The 16,581-nt window shown below is 33.3% G+C and overlaps 1 protein-coding gene across 6 annotated transcripts in view; it reads right to left on the minus strand.

Annotated features, from left to right (window-relative positions):
* Positions 1-256: 256 nt before the first annotated feature.
* The window catches only part of GIN1 (gypsy retrotransposon integrase 1), a 28,745-nt gene continuing 12,420 nt past the window's right edge, over positions 257-16,581 (minus strand). For 5 of the 6 annotated variants that reach the window (XM_022591975.3, XM_022591967.3, XM_089908404.1 and 2 more), the window contains 5 exons: positions 15,611-15,916; positions 8,900-9,091; positions 8,631-8,807; positions 7,871-8,156; positions 257-987 (listed from right to left, as the gene is read on the minus strand). In XM_022591975.3, coding sequence (XP_022447683.1) covers positions 713-987; positions 7,871-8,156; positions 8,631-8,807; positions 8,900-9,091; positions 15,611-15,916 — 1,236 coding nt within the window. In that variant the 3' untranslated portion in view covers positions 257-712. The remainder of the gene's footprint in view (positions 988-7,870; positions 8,157-8,630; positions 8,808-8,899; positions 9,092-15,610; positions 15,917-16,581) is intronic. The other variant, XM_089908405.1, reaches the window with a different exon arrangement.

Raw genomic sequence — 16,581 nt, forward strand, 5'->3', positions numbered from 1 at the left:
ATATCAGTTATTTTATAATTATTATTTACTTCTTTAAGGCTGCAGAAAAAAATCTTATTAATGGATGCTTCTGACTTTAATATATACTATGGAAATGCACAAATGTTTTCAAACCAATATATAGTTTCAGACCCTAATCCTGAGCCTGTCTAACAAGGTGAACTTACCAATACACTGTAGGAGCCCATTAAACAACTCTAAATTTTTTCCTACAATATTGTTTTTAGAAGTTCCAATAACACAGAAATAGGATTCATTTATCACATTTAATAAATATTTATTAATGCAATTCTAGGTAGTTCAAACATTTTTTAAAAGGGGGGAATATTAAAAAAAAAATTAAAACTGAAAACATGGTACCAATATCAAACAAAGTTTTGAGAGTTTTGAGCTAGAATTTAGTTTACTTCCTAAGAAGCAAGCATGCTTTGCCTGTTCTCTTTTTAGAAGAAAAAATGACATATATGTAATATACCTCCTTTGCCTTTATATATATACATATATATGTGTGTATATATATATATATATATATGCACTGACATTCAAATGAGGCACAACTTTAGATAAATAAATAGTTATAAAATAAATCTTCAGGACTTAGTCATTAAGAGTTGTCAAGATACTTTTTCTAAGTAACCTTTTTGAGTGGAAAAGATAAGATTCAAGGAGATATACTTTCTAAACAAGCACTTTAAATGAATTTTGGTGTTCACTAACTTAAGTACTCAAGGACTTGGTTTGAAGAGTCCAAGAGACTAAAAGTCTGCTTTTCAAGAGTACTATGATCTTCTATCAAGGGAGACATTTTGGCATTTCTATATTCTAACAGTTCACGATCCTTGCTTGATGTCAGTAATTCATTGTCGACTACTCCAATAGTTGCATCTTCTACCAGAATATTTGCTTGGTATGCTCCAACTGAAATTTCAGGCATTCCAATGTAGTCATGATCTGCCACTACTGAACCTTGTAAGAGATAAAGACTGTCTGAAAGAAGAAACATGTTTGCCTTTTAGAATTATAATTAAATCACTTTAAAATTAAATAATGTTAAATGAGGAACAAAATTCCAAGTAATACAAATTAACTATCAAGATTAATTTCTGGTGGGTTCTCGTATCTCCTAAATAAATATGTCAAAGAATGAATAAAATGACATATGAATTTGACAGTGCATACATACAGAATTCAGGAAAGATCAAGGATTTTAAAAGAGCCAAACTTTTTTTTTCCAATTAAAAAAAAAAGGAATAATAAAGGGATTTTTTTTTACAGGATTTAAAAAAAATTTCATTGGGGTATAGTTGATTTACAATGTTGTGTTAGTTTCAGGTGTACAGCAAAGTGAATCTGTTATACATACACATATATCCACTCTTTTTTGGATTCTTTTCCCATTTGGCCATTACAGAGTATTCTCTTGACCTGTGTTTGGCAGGTGTGGGTGGAGGGGGTGGTAGGTGTGGGTGAGGGGCTGAGAATCATGGTATAGATTAAAAACAAAAGTTATAAAACTATATTTTTGATGTTGATGATATTCTTAATATACTTCTGCAAAGCATTTCTGGGTGAACTAACGGGGTCTCGAAAGATGTTTTAACAAATGGAACTGTTAAATCCTTACATTTACAAATTTAGATAATTCTCTGGTCTTTACAGAATCCATATTAGGGCAATAATATTAAATTGTCACAATATGAAATGATAAACTAAAATGAAGATTAAGTTCCTAGAATCAGGCTTATATAATAGGAATGTGAAAGTAGGCAGGCTACAACGAATTAGATTAAAAAGCTTAGCTTACTTAAGCCTAATTTAATATTAAAATGCTCATGACCTTTTAAGGTGTAGCTAAATCCATACTAAAATGTGACGAGGAATCTTCCCTGTCAGCATTTCATTCTATTTTGAGCAAATTTATCATCACTATCAGGAAAAAAATGCTTAAAATGAAAAACACATGGCAAAGTAGCATCATCTTTATAAATAAAGGTTAATTATATAAAAGAATTTCTCCCTACATAATATTTTAATTCATTACAACAAAGAACTATTCCACCGCCGCTGATTAACTTCCTGGACCCCTGCCTTCTCTTTCTGGATTTTCTCCCAAAACATTAACAGATTCTCTTAAAGATTTTAATACCTTAAAGAATCCTCAAATTTTAAGTTCAACAAATAGCAAAAGGAACATTAATTATCCATTTAGATTAGAGATCAATGAAAGTTTCTCAGAGCAGATAAATTTGCTAATATATCCCAGAACATGATTCCAGCCTACCCATCCTCATACTAATATGTGAAAAGCTAACTCAATCTATTCCAACCCTATAAGTTACACATTTATGAACTTTAAATTTACAAACATCAAAAGGTCAAACAGGACTTCCCTCGTGGCGCAGTGGTTAAGAATCCGCCTGCCAATGCAGGGGACATGGGTTCAAGCCCTGGTCCGGGAACATCCCACATGCCGCAGAGCAACTAAGCCCATGTGCCAAAACTACTGAGCCTGCACTCTAGAGCCTGTGAGCCACAACTACGCGCGCCTAGAGCCCATGCTCCACAACAAAAAAAGCCACCGCAATGAGAAGCCCGTGCACTGCAACAGCATAGCCCCCGCTCGCTGCAACTAAAAGAAAGCCCTCACACAGCAACAAAGGCCCAATGCAGCCAAAATAAATAAATAAACAAATAAATAAACTTAAAGAAAAGAATATTTAAAAAAAAAATCAAAGCTATGCTCTCTCCCAACAGATGGCATAAGTAGACTTGGGCTTGTATGGACATTTAGTTTTGTCCATTTACTTCTTCATTAGGCAAAGTGTAGTTGGTATTTTAGTTTTGAGAGGCTTTCTAAGTTTACCCCCACCAATTCTTATTAATGCAAAAGTAGTAATTAGATTGAAAATGCTGTTAAGAAGATATACATACTTATGATGGAAATAAAAGTATGGGTCATTGAAGGTGATAAGAAAATGATTTTTGTATGTTAGTAGGGGATGTATTGCTGAACAAGAGAACAAGTCTGAAAGATACAAAAATCATGCAACCCATGAGAAGTGCTATGCCCAAGAGTAGCAGGAAAGAAGAAAAAATGATCAGTGAAATTGAAACACTTTTAGAATGTGTTGCCAGAGCGTCAACATCAAAGTCTGCTATTAGCTTGTTAATACTAGAGAAAGATAGGTTGTAATTTAAAAGAGAACTTAAAAAGGTTAGATATGGTAAAAATGTTGCTGATGAAATTTTTCTAATAAGCCATGAAGAATTTCATAAGTTCAGGGTACACTGATGCAATGTATTAGTGACAGCAGCTACAATATAGCATTTAAAGTATTTCCAAATTGGATCTTTGCAGAGATCTTTGATGAAGGAAGTTTTCTGTCTCAAAAATTTTTTTGCATACAGAAAGCTGGTCTATTGTAGTAAAATATGTCCAGTAAACATGTATCAACAGGGAAACTATGGATAGATGTAAAGCTCTTAGAAGTTATCACTTTGATTTCCTGCAAATGCATTCAAAGACCTTGAGCGTAAGCACCTCCTAATTACAGTAGACTTAGAAACAAATGGACTTTACCAACCTCACCTGTTTGTAAGAGGACAGCTTCTATATGAAAGTAACCAATATATATCTGAATATAAATACACACACACACACACTTTCTTTTAAATAAACTTTAAAGTAACTTAGTGTGATAAAACTGTAGAGAATAAAGATTATACTCAGCAAATTCTACACAAATCACTCTATATGCAATTGAAAACTACTCTGGAGATTTCAAGCCTTTGTGTAGGAAAAAACAAAATTCTCATTCATTCATAAAGGTCAAATATGTTTCAATTCCTACTGTGTTCTAAATCTAGTGGACCCAAGAGAAATGCTCTTTAACTTTGAAAAAGATTACCAAAGACTTACCAGAAAGAGATTTTTGAGGCCTTACATACATGTTGAAATAATCTATCTTAGATAGATAATAAATAATGCTATCTTAGATATATTGGGTAACTATAAAATATATTATTAAAATTTTTTTCACCTACTTTTTAAACATGGCTACTAGAAAATTTTAAATTATATATTACATAGTTTTTGCATTACATATCCATTGGACAGTACTGATCTAGAACAGTCCTGAGTTAGGGATATAGAAAAGAACAAGATAAGTTTTTGCACCCAAGATAAAAAGACAGAGAAATAAACAAACAAAACCATATTAAAGGACTTTTCTACTCAGTCACATTACACGATAGAATTTAATTATTTTAATTTTCTCATTCTATTTATTTAGTTACTATTATGACATGTTTGATGAAAGCATTATTTCAGTTTTGACTGGACTGAATACTTAAGTCTTTAGTTTCTTAGAAGCAGAGGTATTTTCAAGACATTTCAGGAAGGTGTTATCAGCAGTTTTGACACACTTTTTCTTATTTAGTTTTAAGGAGAAAAAAAATGAGATTAAGAGTATTAAAATTTCCCTAGGGAGAAAAATAAGTTAAAACCAAAGCCTCAGAAAAGTCTGAGTGATTGGATTAATCTATTTTTTCAAATAGAAAGAAAAGTACAAGGTTTCAGAATAATTAATTTTCTTATTGTGAAGTGAGGTGTCTTGACTAATCCTATACATGGCCTGATATCCTAAAACTATTACAAATGTATTGCCATACTAGTACATCTTTTCTTATGATAAAATAACAAATAACTACAATTTGATACATACCACATAATTGTCATAACAGATAACCAATACTAACACAGAGAACTGAATGACTTTTAATTTTGAGATTACATAATTAGAGGCCAAAGGGAGGTGCTTTGCTAAAACTACAGTTGGCTCTCCATATCCCAGGGTTCGTATCCATGGATGTGCGGGTGGGGTAGGGGATAAAGGTTGGGGGTACTGTACTATGCCATTTTATGTAAGGGACCTGAGCATGAGTGGATTTTGGTATCCACAGGGCTCCTGGAACTGATCCCCTGTGGATACCAACTGATGACTGTGTATTAATAATAAAGTCAAGCTCATGGGCTTGATACTAATATAGGGACTAAGCTTTATTTTGTTTTGCGAATGTAGACCATAACTGTGGTAGGCAGAATAATGGACCCCTAAAGATAGCCATGTACTAATTCATGAAACTTGTGATTATGTTACCTTACATGGCAAAGGAGAATTAGGGTAGTGATAGAATTATGGTTGCTACCCAACCAACCTTGAAACAGGGAGATTACCCTGGATTATCAGAATGGGCCCAAGGATAAGAGTCCTTAAATGTGGAAGGGGAAGGAAGAATAGGAGGATGGAGTGATGTAATATGAGAAGAACTCTACCCCCACTGCTGGCTTTTAAGATAGAGGAAGAGGACCACAGCCAAGCAATGGCAACAGCCTCTAGAAGGTGGAAAATGCACAGAAACACCATCTTCTTGAGCCTCCAGAAAGGAACACAGCCCTGCCAATGCCTCAATTTTAGCCCAATGAGACCTACATTGGATTTCTAAGTATAGAACTGTAAGATAATAAACTTGTGTTGTTCTAAGCCACTAAATTTGTGGTAAATTGTCATGGCAGCAATAGGAAACTTATAAAAGAATAAAAACCATTTCACAAATTGTGAAGGGCAATCATACCAAAGCCTTTAGGGGAGGCAGACACAAACTGATCACAATAATTCCCACTCAAAACAAAACTACTCAAAATCTATGTCAGATAGAATAATGGGTCAATAACATTTTTCCTTTCAAAGGGAAACATTACAATTATGAAGAGACACTATGGTATGTCAAAAAATTTCTTGTTAAAATACTTAGTCTTGAAAAGGTGCCTGGCACTGAACTAGACAAAAAGGCAAATAGGCCTACTTAAAATAGCAATGTCAACCTAGTACTGAATGTGCTCCCTCAACATTATGTTCTAGATAAGAATGGATAAGTTCACAACGGAAGCATATCTGCTTTGTACAGTGAACTTAAATACAGCTATGAAATCTCAATGCTGGTAAGAGAAACAATGCAGACAAATTCATAGTTCTTTTGGCTCTACCTTGTTCAAATTTATGTCAAAAGAATGGGATGACTATTCAAAGACATTTTGTTTGGTTTAAATTCAGTTCAAAGACTCTTTAAAATCAGCTTTTGAGGTGAAGATTTTCAGGAAAATATGTGATAGAAATCACATTTATTTTGAATTTTCTACAAATAAGAGAAACAGACAAAAACGGACCAAAGAGTAAACAAGAACCAGACTCTAGGATAGCTGGATTAGTACTTCCTTTGATTAATAAGAAAAAACAACTTTACCCATTAATCTCAGGTTCCTTATATGTATACACTAGTTAATACTGCAATTTCCTTTGTATTACTGGAAGAATAATCTGCAGAGAATTCAAGCATGAGGCAATAATTGTACTGCCTCTGTTTAGAAATTGTTCTATTCAATTGGATTCTGAAATATTCAGCAGTAGCAAAATGTTAGGTCTCCTTAAGAAATTCTTCGGCAAGAGCAAACTGCAAAATGTTGAAACAGATCCTGATACAGCAACATGTTAAGCAGAAATTTTGTATTAATTAAGGAAGGTTAACACATTAGAAGGAAGCAAGTCCTGAACAACAAAGATTAAGGGGAAAATCAAAAGAAGAAGAAAGGACAACATGCACCTGTATAATCTTTTGTTCCTACTTAACTTGCGGAAGGGAGAAATCATAAAGGGCAGCTTAGAACTAAGAGGAGGCACAAGGAATAAAAGTGCTTATCTTCTAACAACGAGAATGAAGGTACTGTGAGCTTTCTGAATTGGAACAGTCCAAGCTAAGTTTACTACTAGAGCAACTGGTTCTGCCATAAGCAGAAAGGAAGGTACTCAGAGCTTTCAACATGAGAGTTGTGACCCAGATCAGAAACAGAGTTGAGCTATTACAAAGCAGCCCCAAGGGCTTCATATCCTAAGAAAGAGGGTTATCTATTATCATCATTTTTGTAATTATTATTTACTTAAGCCTGTTAAATACCTCAGTTGTTTATATTGTTTAAAATTGTACTAAATTGTATCTTCCTTAACTGCTACTCAGATTCAAATAATATTGATGCTTTATCTTTCTTTATAGAATAAACAAAATTAACTAGCTAAGGTACCAATTCACTCCCTCTAAGTTATCCACTCCAAAGAAACTCTAAGGAGCACATAAAATAGGACATAAAGTGGGACTTAATCTGAAAGCCATGTCATTTAGCTCCAGTCTATGAAAGAAAGGGTTAGAGAAGATCAGGATATCTTGACTATTCATAATCACATTTTGAGGCAAGTATTACCTTGTCCAGTGTGCTACTTACCTCTTCTTATAATGGCACTTTATAGCATTCTGAGTATCTCCCACTCTCACCCTCCCCTACATCCACCATGACTGTGACTAAGATGCAACATTAAAAATTAATCACATTTTTAAATGTCCCCTAATATATTTATCTCACAACAGAATTCTAGACAGTATGTTTGTTTTTGGCATTATTTACCTTAGTTACTATCATTTCATGCTAAAAGTGACAAAATATTCTGAAAGTGAAAATAATGAAGATATAATTCTTCCTTCTGTGAAACATGTTCAGTGTCTCCCACATGAACTGTGGGAAAGTGTGTGAAAAGTACACTAGAAATCAAGATAAAATCTCTTACAAACCTGACAGTTCCAGAAGACACATGCTTATAAAAAAGACTACCTGGGCTCCAATACTGTACAAAATTTTATAAAAATGAGAAGGGAAAAGAAAAACTAACCAAAGGAGGGTGTGGGGCGGGGGAGATTTCTTATATTTTTAACTTCTCTCTTCATTCAAAGAAAGTAAAAATGTAGAGAAGTGACAGATATTTACCTTGTTCACTGGATTCTCTTACATAGGGCTTAAGGTGGGACATTTTGATGGGTCTTTTAAGTCTTGTCCCAGTGTTGTCTCTCAGAACAGCACATCCATTTTCTGTAATATAGTCTATGACACAAGGACCAACCCATTCAGATTGGAAACGACCATCCTTCCACCAGTTTTTCCTTTGTCTTAAAACTTCATGACCCACTTTTAGTTGAAATGGATTTAATTGCTTTGGTTTCTTTTTAACAATGATTTTGCTTTTATTTAGTTCATCAAAACTGTTGTTCTCCATCTGCAAGTGTAAAAACAAAAAAAAGAACAAAGGGATGAAAGAGCTAGAGTTTCTTGAAGGTATATACAGATAATATTATAATAAAAAGATTACTTATTGAGATGCTACTGAAAGCTAGGCAAGAATCCCACTTAATTTTTTAAAACAATATTTCAAAGTCAGTATTATTACCTCAACTTTATAAAGAAAATAAAGTAATATGAGATAAAGTAATATGCCCAAGTTAAACAACTAGAAAGCAAAACCAGGGATTTGAATTCAGCTCTACCTTGATTCCAAAACACATAGTTTTCCTAGTAATGTCTCTCAGAATTTCATAGCTAATAAACATACTGTTTAATCAAAACATGCAGAATTCAATGGAAAAAATTTGGTTTTAGGGTATATCATAGGTATGTGAGTGTATGCTGAAATTAAAAAAAATCACTTTATAGATTTTTAGATTATAGAGTTTCTTCTATTAGATAGAATCACCTGGCCCGCTGAAGTTGTCTTATTCTCCATTATTTTATCAGCTTCTTTAATTGCACCTAGAATTCTGGCAAACATACTTGTATTATTACCATCCACTTCACGAAGAATATCTGAAGTCTCAGGCATGTAAAGATTTCTATTAAACATCTGAAAATACGGTGTATTTTTAGTAGGTTCCTATTAAGAAAAATAAATAATTTGTAATAAAACATTTATGTAGCCAAGAAATAGTCATAATTCACAAGTATAGATTATAAAAAGGTACCTACCGAGTGAGTAACATTGAAGGCAAACGAAACAGCTGCTAGGTGATCATCCCAGTTGTTTGGGTAGTCAGCACAGTGTTTGGAAAGAAATGTTTTGATTGTGTTAGGTGTTCTTACAGTTGGATTAATAGTTTGGGAGGCATGAGAAATTACAATTTGCTTTGTACCAAACAATTCACACAGTTCTACATTGATCTGAAAAACATATAAAAAACAAAGCTGATTTTAAAATCTGTATTTTATTTTTCCCTGGATTGAAAGGTTGCAAAAGAATTTGAATCTTGCCTTTTCCTTGACCATAGCCAGTCTTTATGAAAACATACATATTTTGTTTAAAAGAGTAACTACCATTTATTGAGTCCTTACTATGTGCTGATGCTTTACATTACAGTCATTATACGTGACAAAAACCTTATGAGATATTAACCCCATTTTAAAGATAAGAAGCTGAAGCTCTGGGAGGTTAAGTGCCTTGCCAGACACACACATACAGCAAGGAAATGGAAGAACAAAATTTAACACTAACTCTGAGTTCAGATAACATTTTAATTCAGTAGACAGTTTCTCAAACACAGTTAACATAATCCACTTGACAGCTACATGACCTTGGCCAAATCACCAAACCTCTGTGTACTCAGTTTCTTCATCTGTAAAATGAGGAAAATCCTACCCACGACTCTCCTGAGGATTAAACGAATAAATGTTTATAAGGCACTTAAAACAGTGCTTGGCAATTAGTAAGCACTTTATAACCCTTAATGTTACTATTATTTTTGTTGTTATATTTATTATAGGCAGGGCCTAATAAGTCAAAATGAGTTTAGAAAACTTCTAAGAATAAGCCTGTTAACTTATTTTTCCTACCTTATTTACACCTCAAACTATTTTTTCTTATTATTTTTAGTTGGGGTAGTCAGATAGTATTGATATAGTAGTGGGGTAGTGATATAGTTCTGGCCAAAAAGATTTAAGTGAAAGTTGTTGGGCAGACTCAGCTAGTTCTAGCTTTTTTTGCCCATTAACCTCCCCCTTCTTTCTGCCAGAAATGTAGGTTTGTGGCATGCCATATTGTAAGCATAAGATTGAGAGTCACATCTCAAAGATGGTGGAACAGAATGCTAGAAGCATGGGTTCCCAATGACATTCAGAGTTACCCTTCCAACACTGGAGAGCCTGGCTTTCTTTTCCCTAAGTATAAAATAAACTCCTATTGGAGTTTATATATTGGAGGGAAGAGAAGGGTTCTCTGTTACTTGCAGTGGAATACAATTCCTACCTAACATATATACTAATTCCTACCTAACATATATACTAATTAAGGCCGTCTTTTTTTTTTTAACATCTTTATTGGAGTATAATTGCTTTACAATGGTGTGTTAGTTTCTGCTTTATAACAAAGTGAATCAGCTATACATATACATATATCCCCATATCTCCTCCCTCTTGCGTCTCCCTCTCACCCTCCCTATCCCACCCCTCTAGGTGGTCACAAAGCCCCAAGATGTTCTCCCTGTGCTATGTGGCTGCTTCCCACTAGCTATCTATTTCACATTTGGTAGTATATATTAGTCTGTGCCACTCTCTCACTTCGTCCCAGCTTACCCTTCCCCCTCCCCGTGACCTCAAGTCCATTCTCTACATCTGTGTCATTATTCCTGTCCTTTCCCTAGGTTCTTCATAACCATTTTATTTTTTTTTAGATTCCATATATATGTGTTAGCATATGGTATGTTTTTCTTTCTGATTTCACTCTGTATGAGAGACTCTAGGTCCATCCACCTCACTACAAATAACTCAATTTTGTTTCTTTTTATGGCTGAGTAATATTCCATTGTATATATGTTAGGCCACCTCCTTTTAAATCAAAAGTAATCTAAAAGAAATCCCAGAAAATAGGTATTATTTGGGTCAGCCTCAAGCTGAGGTCATAATTAATGGTTTTAAAAATGACTGACTTTTGGAAAAGGCTTCAACTTGAAGAGGTTGCCTAGAACTGATCCAGTGAATCCATTTGTGAGATGCTACCTAGATATCCTTACCCCAAGAGCCTTTTTTTCTCCCCGTCAAACCAGACATTCCATTAGTGGTCACAATTTTAGTTTTCCATAAGACACATTTTTAAAATTAAAGAAATAATTTTTCCTTTACAAATGTTAATTCTCTTTTCTTCACAGGTTTATAAAAAGGTCTTTGTGTATTTTATTGAAACAATTTAGCAAATACTCAAATGCTCTAAGCTATGTTACAAACATCTGTACTTTCATCAACTTTATAATAAACCTCCCACATTGTGTATAATGTTCTAAATCTTATTTCAATACGTTAGCAGTGTTTCCTATGTCAGTATATGCTGACAAAAAAACCCATTTTATTTTGTCACGATTATGCCTGCTGTATAATATTTAAGCCATTTAAATCACAGCAAAAAGAACAAATTTTCTTAATCACATGGGATTTTTAGTTTTTTTGTTAAACCTCATAAAAGAGGCTTATAAACATTTATTGTTACTTTTGGTAAAATTTTCAAAGTCTTGGATTATCATATGACTATTTTTTAATTTTTAAAATTAATTTTTATTGGAGTATGGTTGCTTTACAATGTTGTGTTAGCCTCCACTGCACAACAAAATGAATCAGCCATACACATACAGATATCCCCTCTCTAGGACTTCCCTCCCATATAGGTTATCCCAGTGCATTAGGTAGAGTTCCCTGTGCTACACAGTATGTTCCCATCAGTTGTCTATTTTATACATAGTACCAATAATGTATATATCATATGACTTTAAACATGACTGGAAAGACTGCTGGTGATTCATAATGGTTTCATATTGTCATTACCTAGTATCTTGAAGTACTATGTGCATTTAGGATGAGGCTTTTCATTAATAAAGGTGAAAGTAAGACAATATTTCAAATAGATTTCTTGATAATTTTGAATTTTGGTGGCCAATTTCCTATCAGATCCGATTAGTCCACATTTATTTTTATATCATTAATGTATCTGTGAAAGAGCTAGTACTAGAAGTTACTTGTGTCAGCTCTATCATTTTCCTGTGGTTGAAAGGTGATTGCATTATTATTCGTATGATCTTGTTTCACTGCAAGAAAATTAAGCCAACTAGTTATTCTATGAAGGGTAGTTTGGCAAAAACTGGACAATATCCATAAATTTAATTACTGCTGCTAAAGCAAAAGAATGAGTGAGGGAACCACTATGGACTCCCACATGTTGCAGATTCTCACTTTTCTCCCAAGATACCTTCCTGAACCAGGTGCGACACACGATCATCTGCTTTGTTGATTCAGGATGCTATTATGAATCTCTATATATTATTAGTAAAAGCTTCATTTCTTTCTTATTTATTAGATAAAAATTATAAACAAAAGTTCTAATATTGTCATCCTACAAACTAGATTGTCTTGCACACCCCATTTTGCAGACCACTGCTATGTCAGTCAAGGTAGGCAATATTATACTGCAGTTACAAAACACATTCAAGGCTCAGTGGTTTAACTCAAAAATTTTACTACTTGCTCAGACAAGGTCAGCTGTAGGTCAGGGTGTCTCTCCGAAGCACCTAGGTGCCTCAGAAATCCTGGATGAGAGAAAATCCACTACCCTTTAGGGTAATATCTGAAATATGCAATTAATTCTCCAGAGACAGAATAAGACTGGGAGAAGGAAGAATTGAGGATGAAGTTTTCAATACCTCAGGCTGAAAGGGGCACACATTCATCCATTCAACTTCTTTGCCCAGATGTGTTACTTGGGTTTGCCCACCTGAAAGAGGCTAGGACAGTCGTCTATGTTTGGAAGGCTAGGAGAACTAGTTATTGCCAAGCACTAGTAATTTATATCACAAAACAACAGATGATTATGTATATTTTAATCACTAATAGTTATAAAAACAACATAATGATAACATAAACTGAAAAGTTAAGGGAAAAAACCTATAATCTCATTACTCTTAAAAACTCCATGGTTAACCATATAAATTTTTATTTTAGTTTCTTTACATCTATTTTTTACATAGTTATGTGTAAAATATGTATACATAATATATGTAATAAAATCTTTTACCCAGAGTTTTAACTGAACATGTTTTAATCAGTGTCCATGTTATTTCCTTTTCTTTGTAAACATTTTTAATGACTACAAAATATTTCATCATGTGGCTTGACGTTTTTCTGAAACTATTTATTTGGATGTTTAGGTCATTTCCTGTTTCTCGTTAATATACATAGCATTGTGGTAAATAATATCATAAAAGAGCTATTTTTCTATACTTTGGATAATCGCCTTAGAATTCTTAGAAATAGGATCGTTCACCAAGATATATATATATATATATATATATATATATATATATATATACACACACACACACACACACACATGGCTCTTACTGGACCTTTGGCAGACTGCTTTACAAGAGTTAGTTTCAAGTTGCTATACTACCTGTAATGTAAGGCTATATTATTTTATCTGTAGTCTATTTGGTATTTTTGGTATTACTACTATTTTTCTTGATTTAGATAAACAAAAAATGGTCTTAATTTACATTACTCATTACTATTGGGTTTGAACATTTTTCCATATTTATTATTTTTATTCCCTCTTGTGAATTACATTTCTGCCATTGACTAAATTTTTTAATTTGTTTGAATCTTTTATAATAAAGGCATTAGCCCTTTCCTGCATGAATGTGCTTTATTTTTGTTGGTCTATTTCTTGGCCTGTATGTTTTGGTGATTTTACCACATATAAATTTCTAATTTTTAAACAGCCAAAGTTGGTGATTTTTCCATTTAAATTTATGCCACTATTCCCTAAGCTTGGAAAGTTAACTCAGTCTCTAGAGATTGAAAAAAAAAAAGTCAACTGTATTTTTTTGTTTCAATTAAAAAAACCAAAATTTTTAATTTACCTGAAAACAATTTTGGTATGCAGTAATTCTAAAATCATATTATAGAAATAACTAGAAATAATTAGAAAATTGTTATCTATGCTGTTAAATTAAATTTATTAAATAATCCTTCCCTAACTCCACTCATTTATGATACCAGCTCTATCATTTTAAACATGGTTACTAAACTCTGTGCCAAAGGGCCTCCTTAACATCTGTTGGACACCTTGAAAACTACTAGCTTAATGTAGTTTATGGTTTCAACATTAGATCAGACTACATTCCTTTTGATGATGTTGTATCTTTACAGAACTGTTTTTTGACAGATGCTATGATAAAAAGCAATGACTGTTAAAAATCAATGCAAAACAGGAAATGAGGATGGCAGTGTCCAAACTGATTCCAAAGTTTGAAAAGCTTAGCAGTGGTAAACAGGTATACACATCCCATTAGTAACTAACTGTGGTTATTTAAGAATGAAATGAAAATGAAATGAAAATGAAATGAAATGAAATGAAAAGAATGAAATGAAAATATTATTTCTTTCAATTTATGACTACTATTTTTTTAAATGGCTAAGTGGTTAGGATATAAATACTAAGTTGTTTGGACCTGTGCAGAAAAAGTTAACATAGCAGAACTAAGGCTGCTATCCTGTGAAAGTCCTGCTTACAAAGTTGGCCCTTGGCTGGTGTCTAGGACCTTGGATTTTGTGTGGGTTTCCACCATTCCCTAACTGATTAAGGGTGGCTCACAGTGCCTAAACTGTTTATACATCAAGGTGGCTAATGCTGAACACCTTCTTTCTTTTGAGAATCTATAATTTTTGGTGCTTATGTGATCAGCTCCCAGTAAAAATCCTAGGCACTGAGTCTCTAGTGAGCCTCCCTGGTAGACAACAATTTACATGGGTTGCTATAACTCTGCAGGGAGAACTGAGCATGTCCTGTGTGATTACACTGGGAGAGGATGTCTTAGAAGCTTGTTCCTAGTTTCCCCTGGACTTATACCCATGAGCCTTTTGTCTGCTGATTTTGCTTTGCATCCTTTAGTTATAATAAATCTTAGCCGTAGTATGACCATCTGCTGAGTCCTCCTAGTGAATTATAAAACTTGGAGATAACCTTAGGGACCCCGTGGCACAAGCTCTAACTATTTGATAAGTATCATTTTAGGTATTTCTTTTGGACTGAGATATCAAAGGTGCCGTGAACCTAGACAGTCTGGTTATTTTCTTACACCAGTACCCTGTCAATTATAAAAATTTAATAATATGCCTTAAGTATAGTAGTTATATTCCGTTTTTAGAATTTTTGTATGTATTCCTGTCCGCTTATTCTTTCAGGTTAACTTTAATCCGGATAAAGGCCAGGGCAAGGGAAAATGCTCCCTCCTTTTTAATGCTGATTAGAAATACATTAACATATAAATTAATTTTGATTTGGGAAAAATTGGTATCTTTCAATATTGAATATTCTCATTCACGAGCATGACTGTATTTCTCCATTTAGTCAATTCTCCCTCTACGTATCAACCACAGAATTTTTAAGCTAGAAGCAAAAAAAGACTCTTTGGTCCAACCTCCTCATTTTAGTTTGAAGAAAACGAAAGACAGGTTTACAATTACTTAGTGGCACAGTAACTATTAAAATCCTTAATTTCCAGTCCAACTACCTTTGTACTATACAATATTAAACCTCTATATCTGTAGGAATTTATCTAAACTTATTAAGTACCATATAAGTTGCGCTGCTCACTGAAAGGTGAGTAAAATATGCTCCTAGATCTAAGTAGTTTGTCTTACCTGATGAATGAACTCATCTCTTTGGTCCATTATTATTTTCTGAGGAGGTCCATATAAGAAAAATATATTGATAATAGCTTTAGAAATTTCTGATGCTGAAACATCACAAAGAGGCAAAATCACAACCCATTTTGTGAACAAATCTGTCATGATTATAGCATATACATGACTTCTGCTGCTTGTATGAAAAGGGCCCATCAGATCAACAGTAACTATACTCCATGGATTCTCCACTTTGAGAAGGTGCTGTTTAGGTGCTAGAATAACCGTATTTTTTGCCACTTGGCAATGCTGACAAGCATATACCTATAAAACAGGCATACAATAAAGAAAAGGTATACAAATGTTAATATATTCAATATAATAAAAGCAGTCTTATAAATCTGAACTTTGAAATGGTTGACAGGTACTTTGTGTTTTGAAGGAGAAACTTTTGGACTATTCTCATAATAAAATAAAACCTATTCAGAATATAAGCAAATATTACTTGCTACTACTATTCAATGACTGCCTTAAGGGTTTTTATTCACATGGAACATAATTCTGGTTTACAATCAATAAATATTTATTAAATGAATAGATCTTAAAACATGTTTTGCTATAATTTTAAATCAATATGTGAGTATATAATTTCTATAAGCAAAAAAATTTTTTCTTTTAAAGTTATCACTCTACTAAGTTCATTCATTCATGTATGCAATAATATTCATTAAAATATAACTTTATTCAAACAATATTTATAGATGCCAGAAATTCCGCTAGGTCCTGGAAAAAGAGAATGAACAAAAACAAAGCCCATGCTGTCATGGAGCTTTCATTTGTGTGAGATGAGATCAATTGATCAACATATGGATGGTGCCGTTGTTCAACATATTTCTGGAATTACACTTTGGAAACTACTTTCAAACCAAGTCCTGAACAAAGTTTTTAAACCAATCTTTTTGCATTATAGTTACTTTTGATCAAAATTT

Source organism: Delphinapterus leucas, chromosome 3 (assembly GCF_059928025.1).
Source record: "Delphinapterus leucas isolate spDelLeu-1000000601 "Yukka" chromosome 3, BTC_Dleu_Yukka2, whole genome shotgun sequence".
NCBI classification, from domain to species: domain Eukaryota; kingdom Metazoa; phylum Chordata; class Mammalia; order Artiodactyla; family Monodontidae; genus Delphinapterus; species Delphinapterus leucas.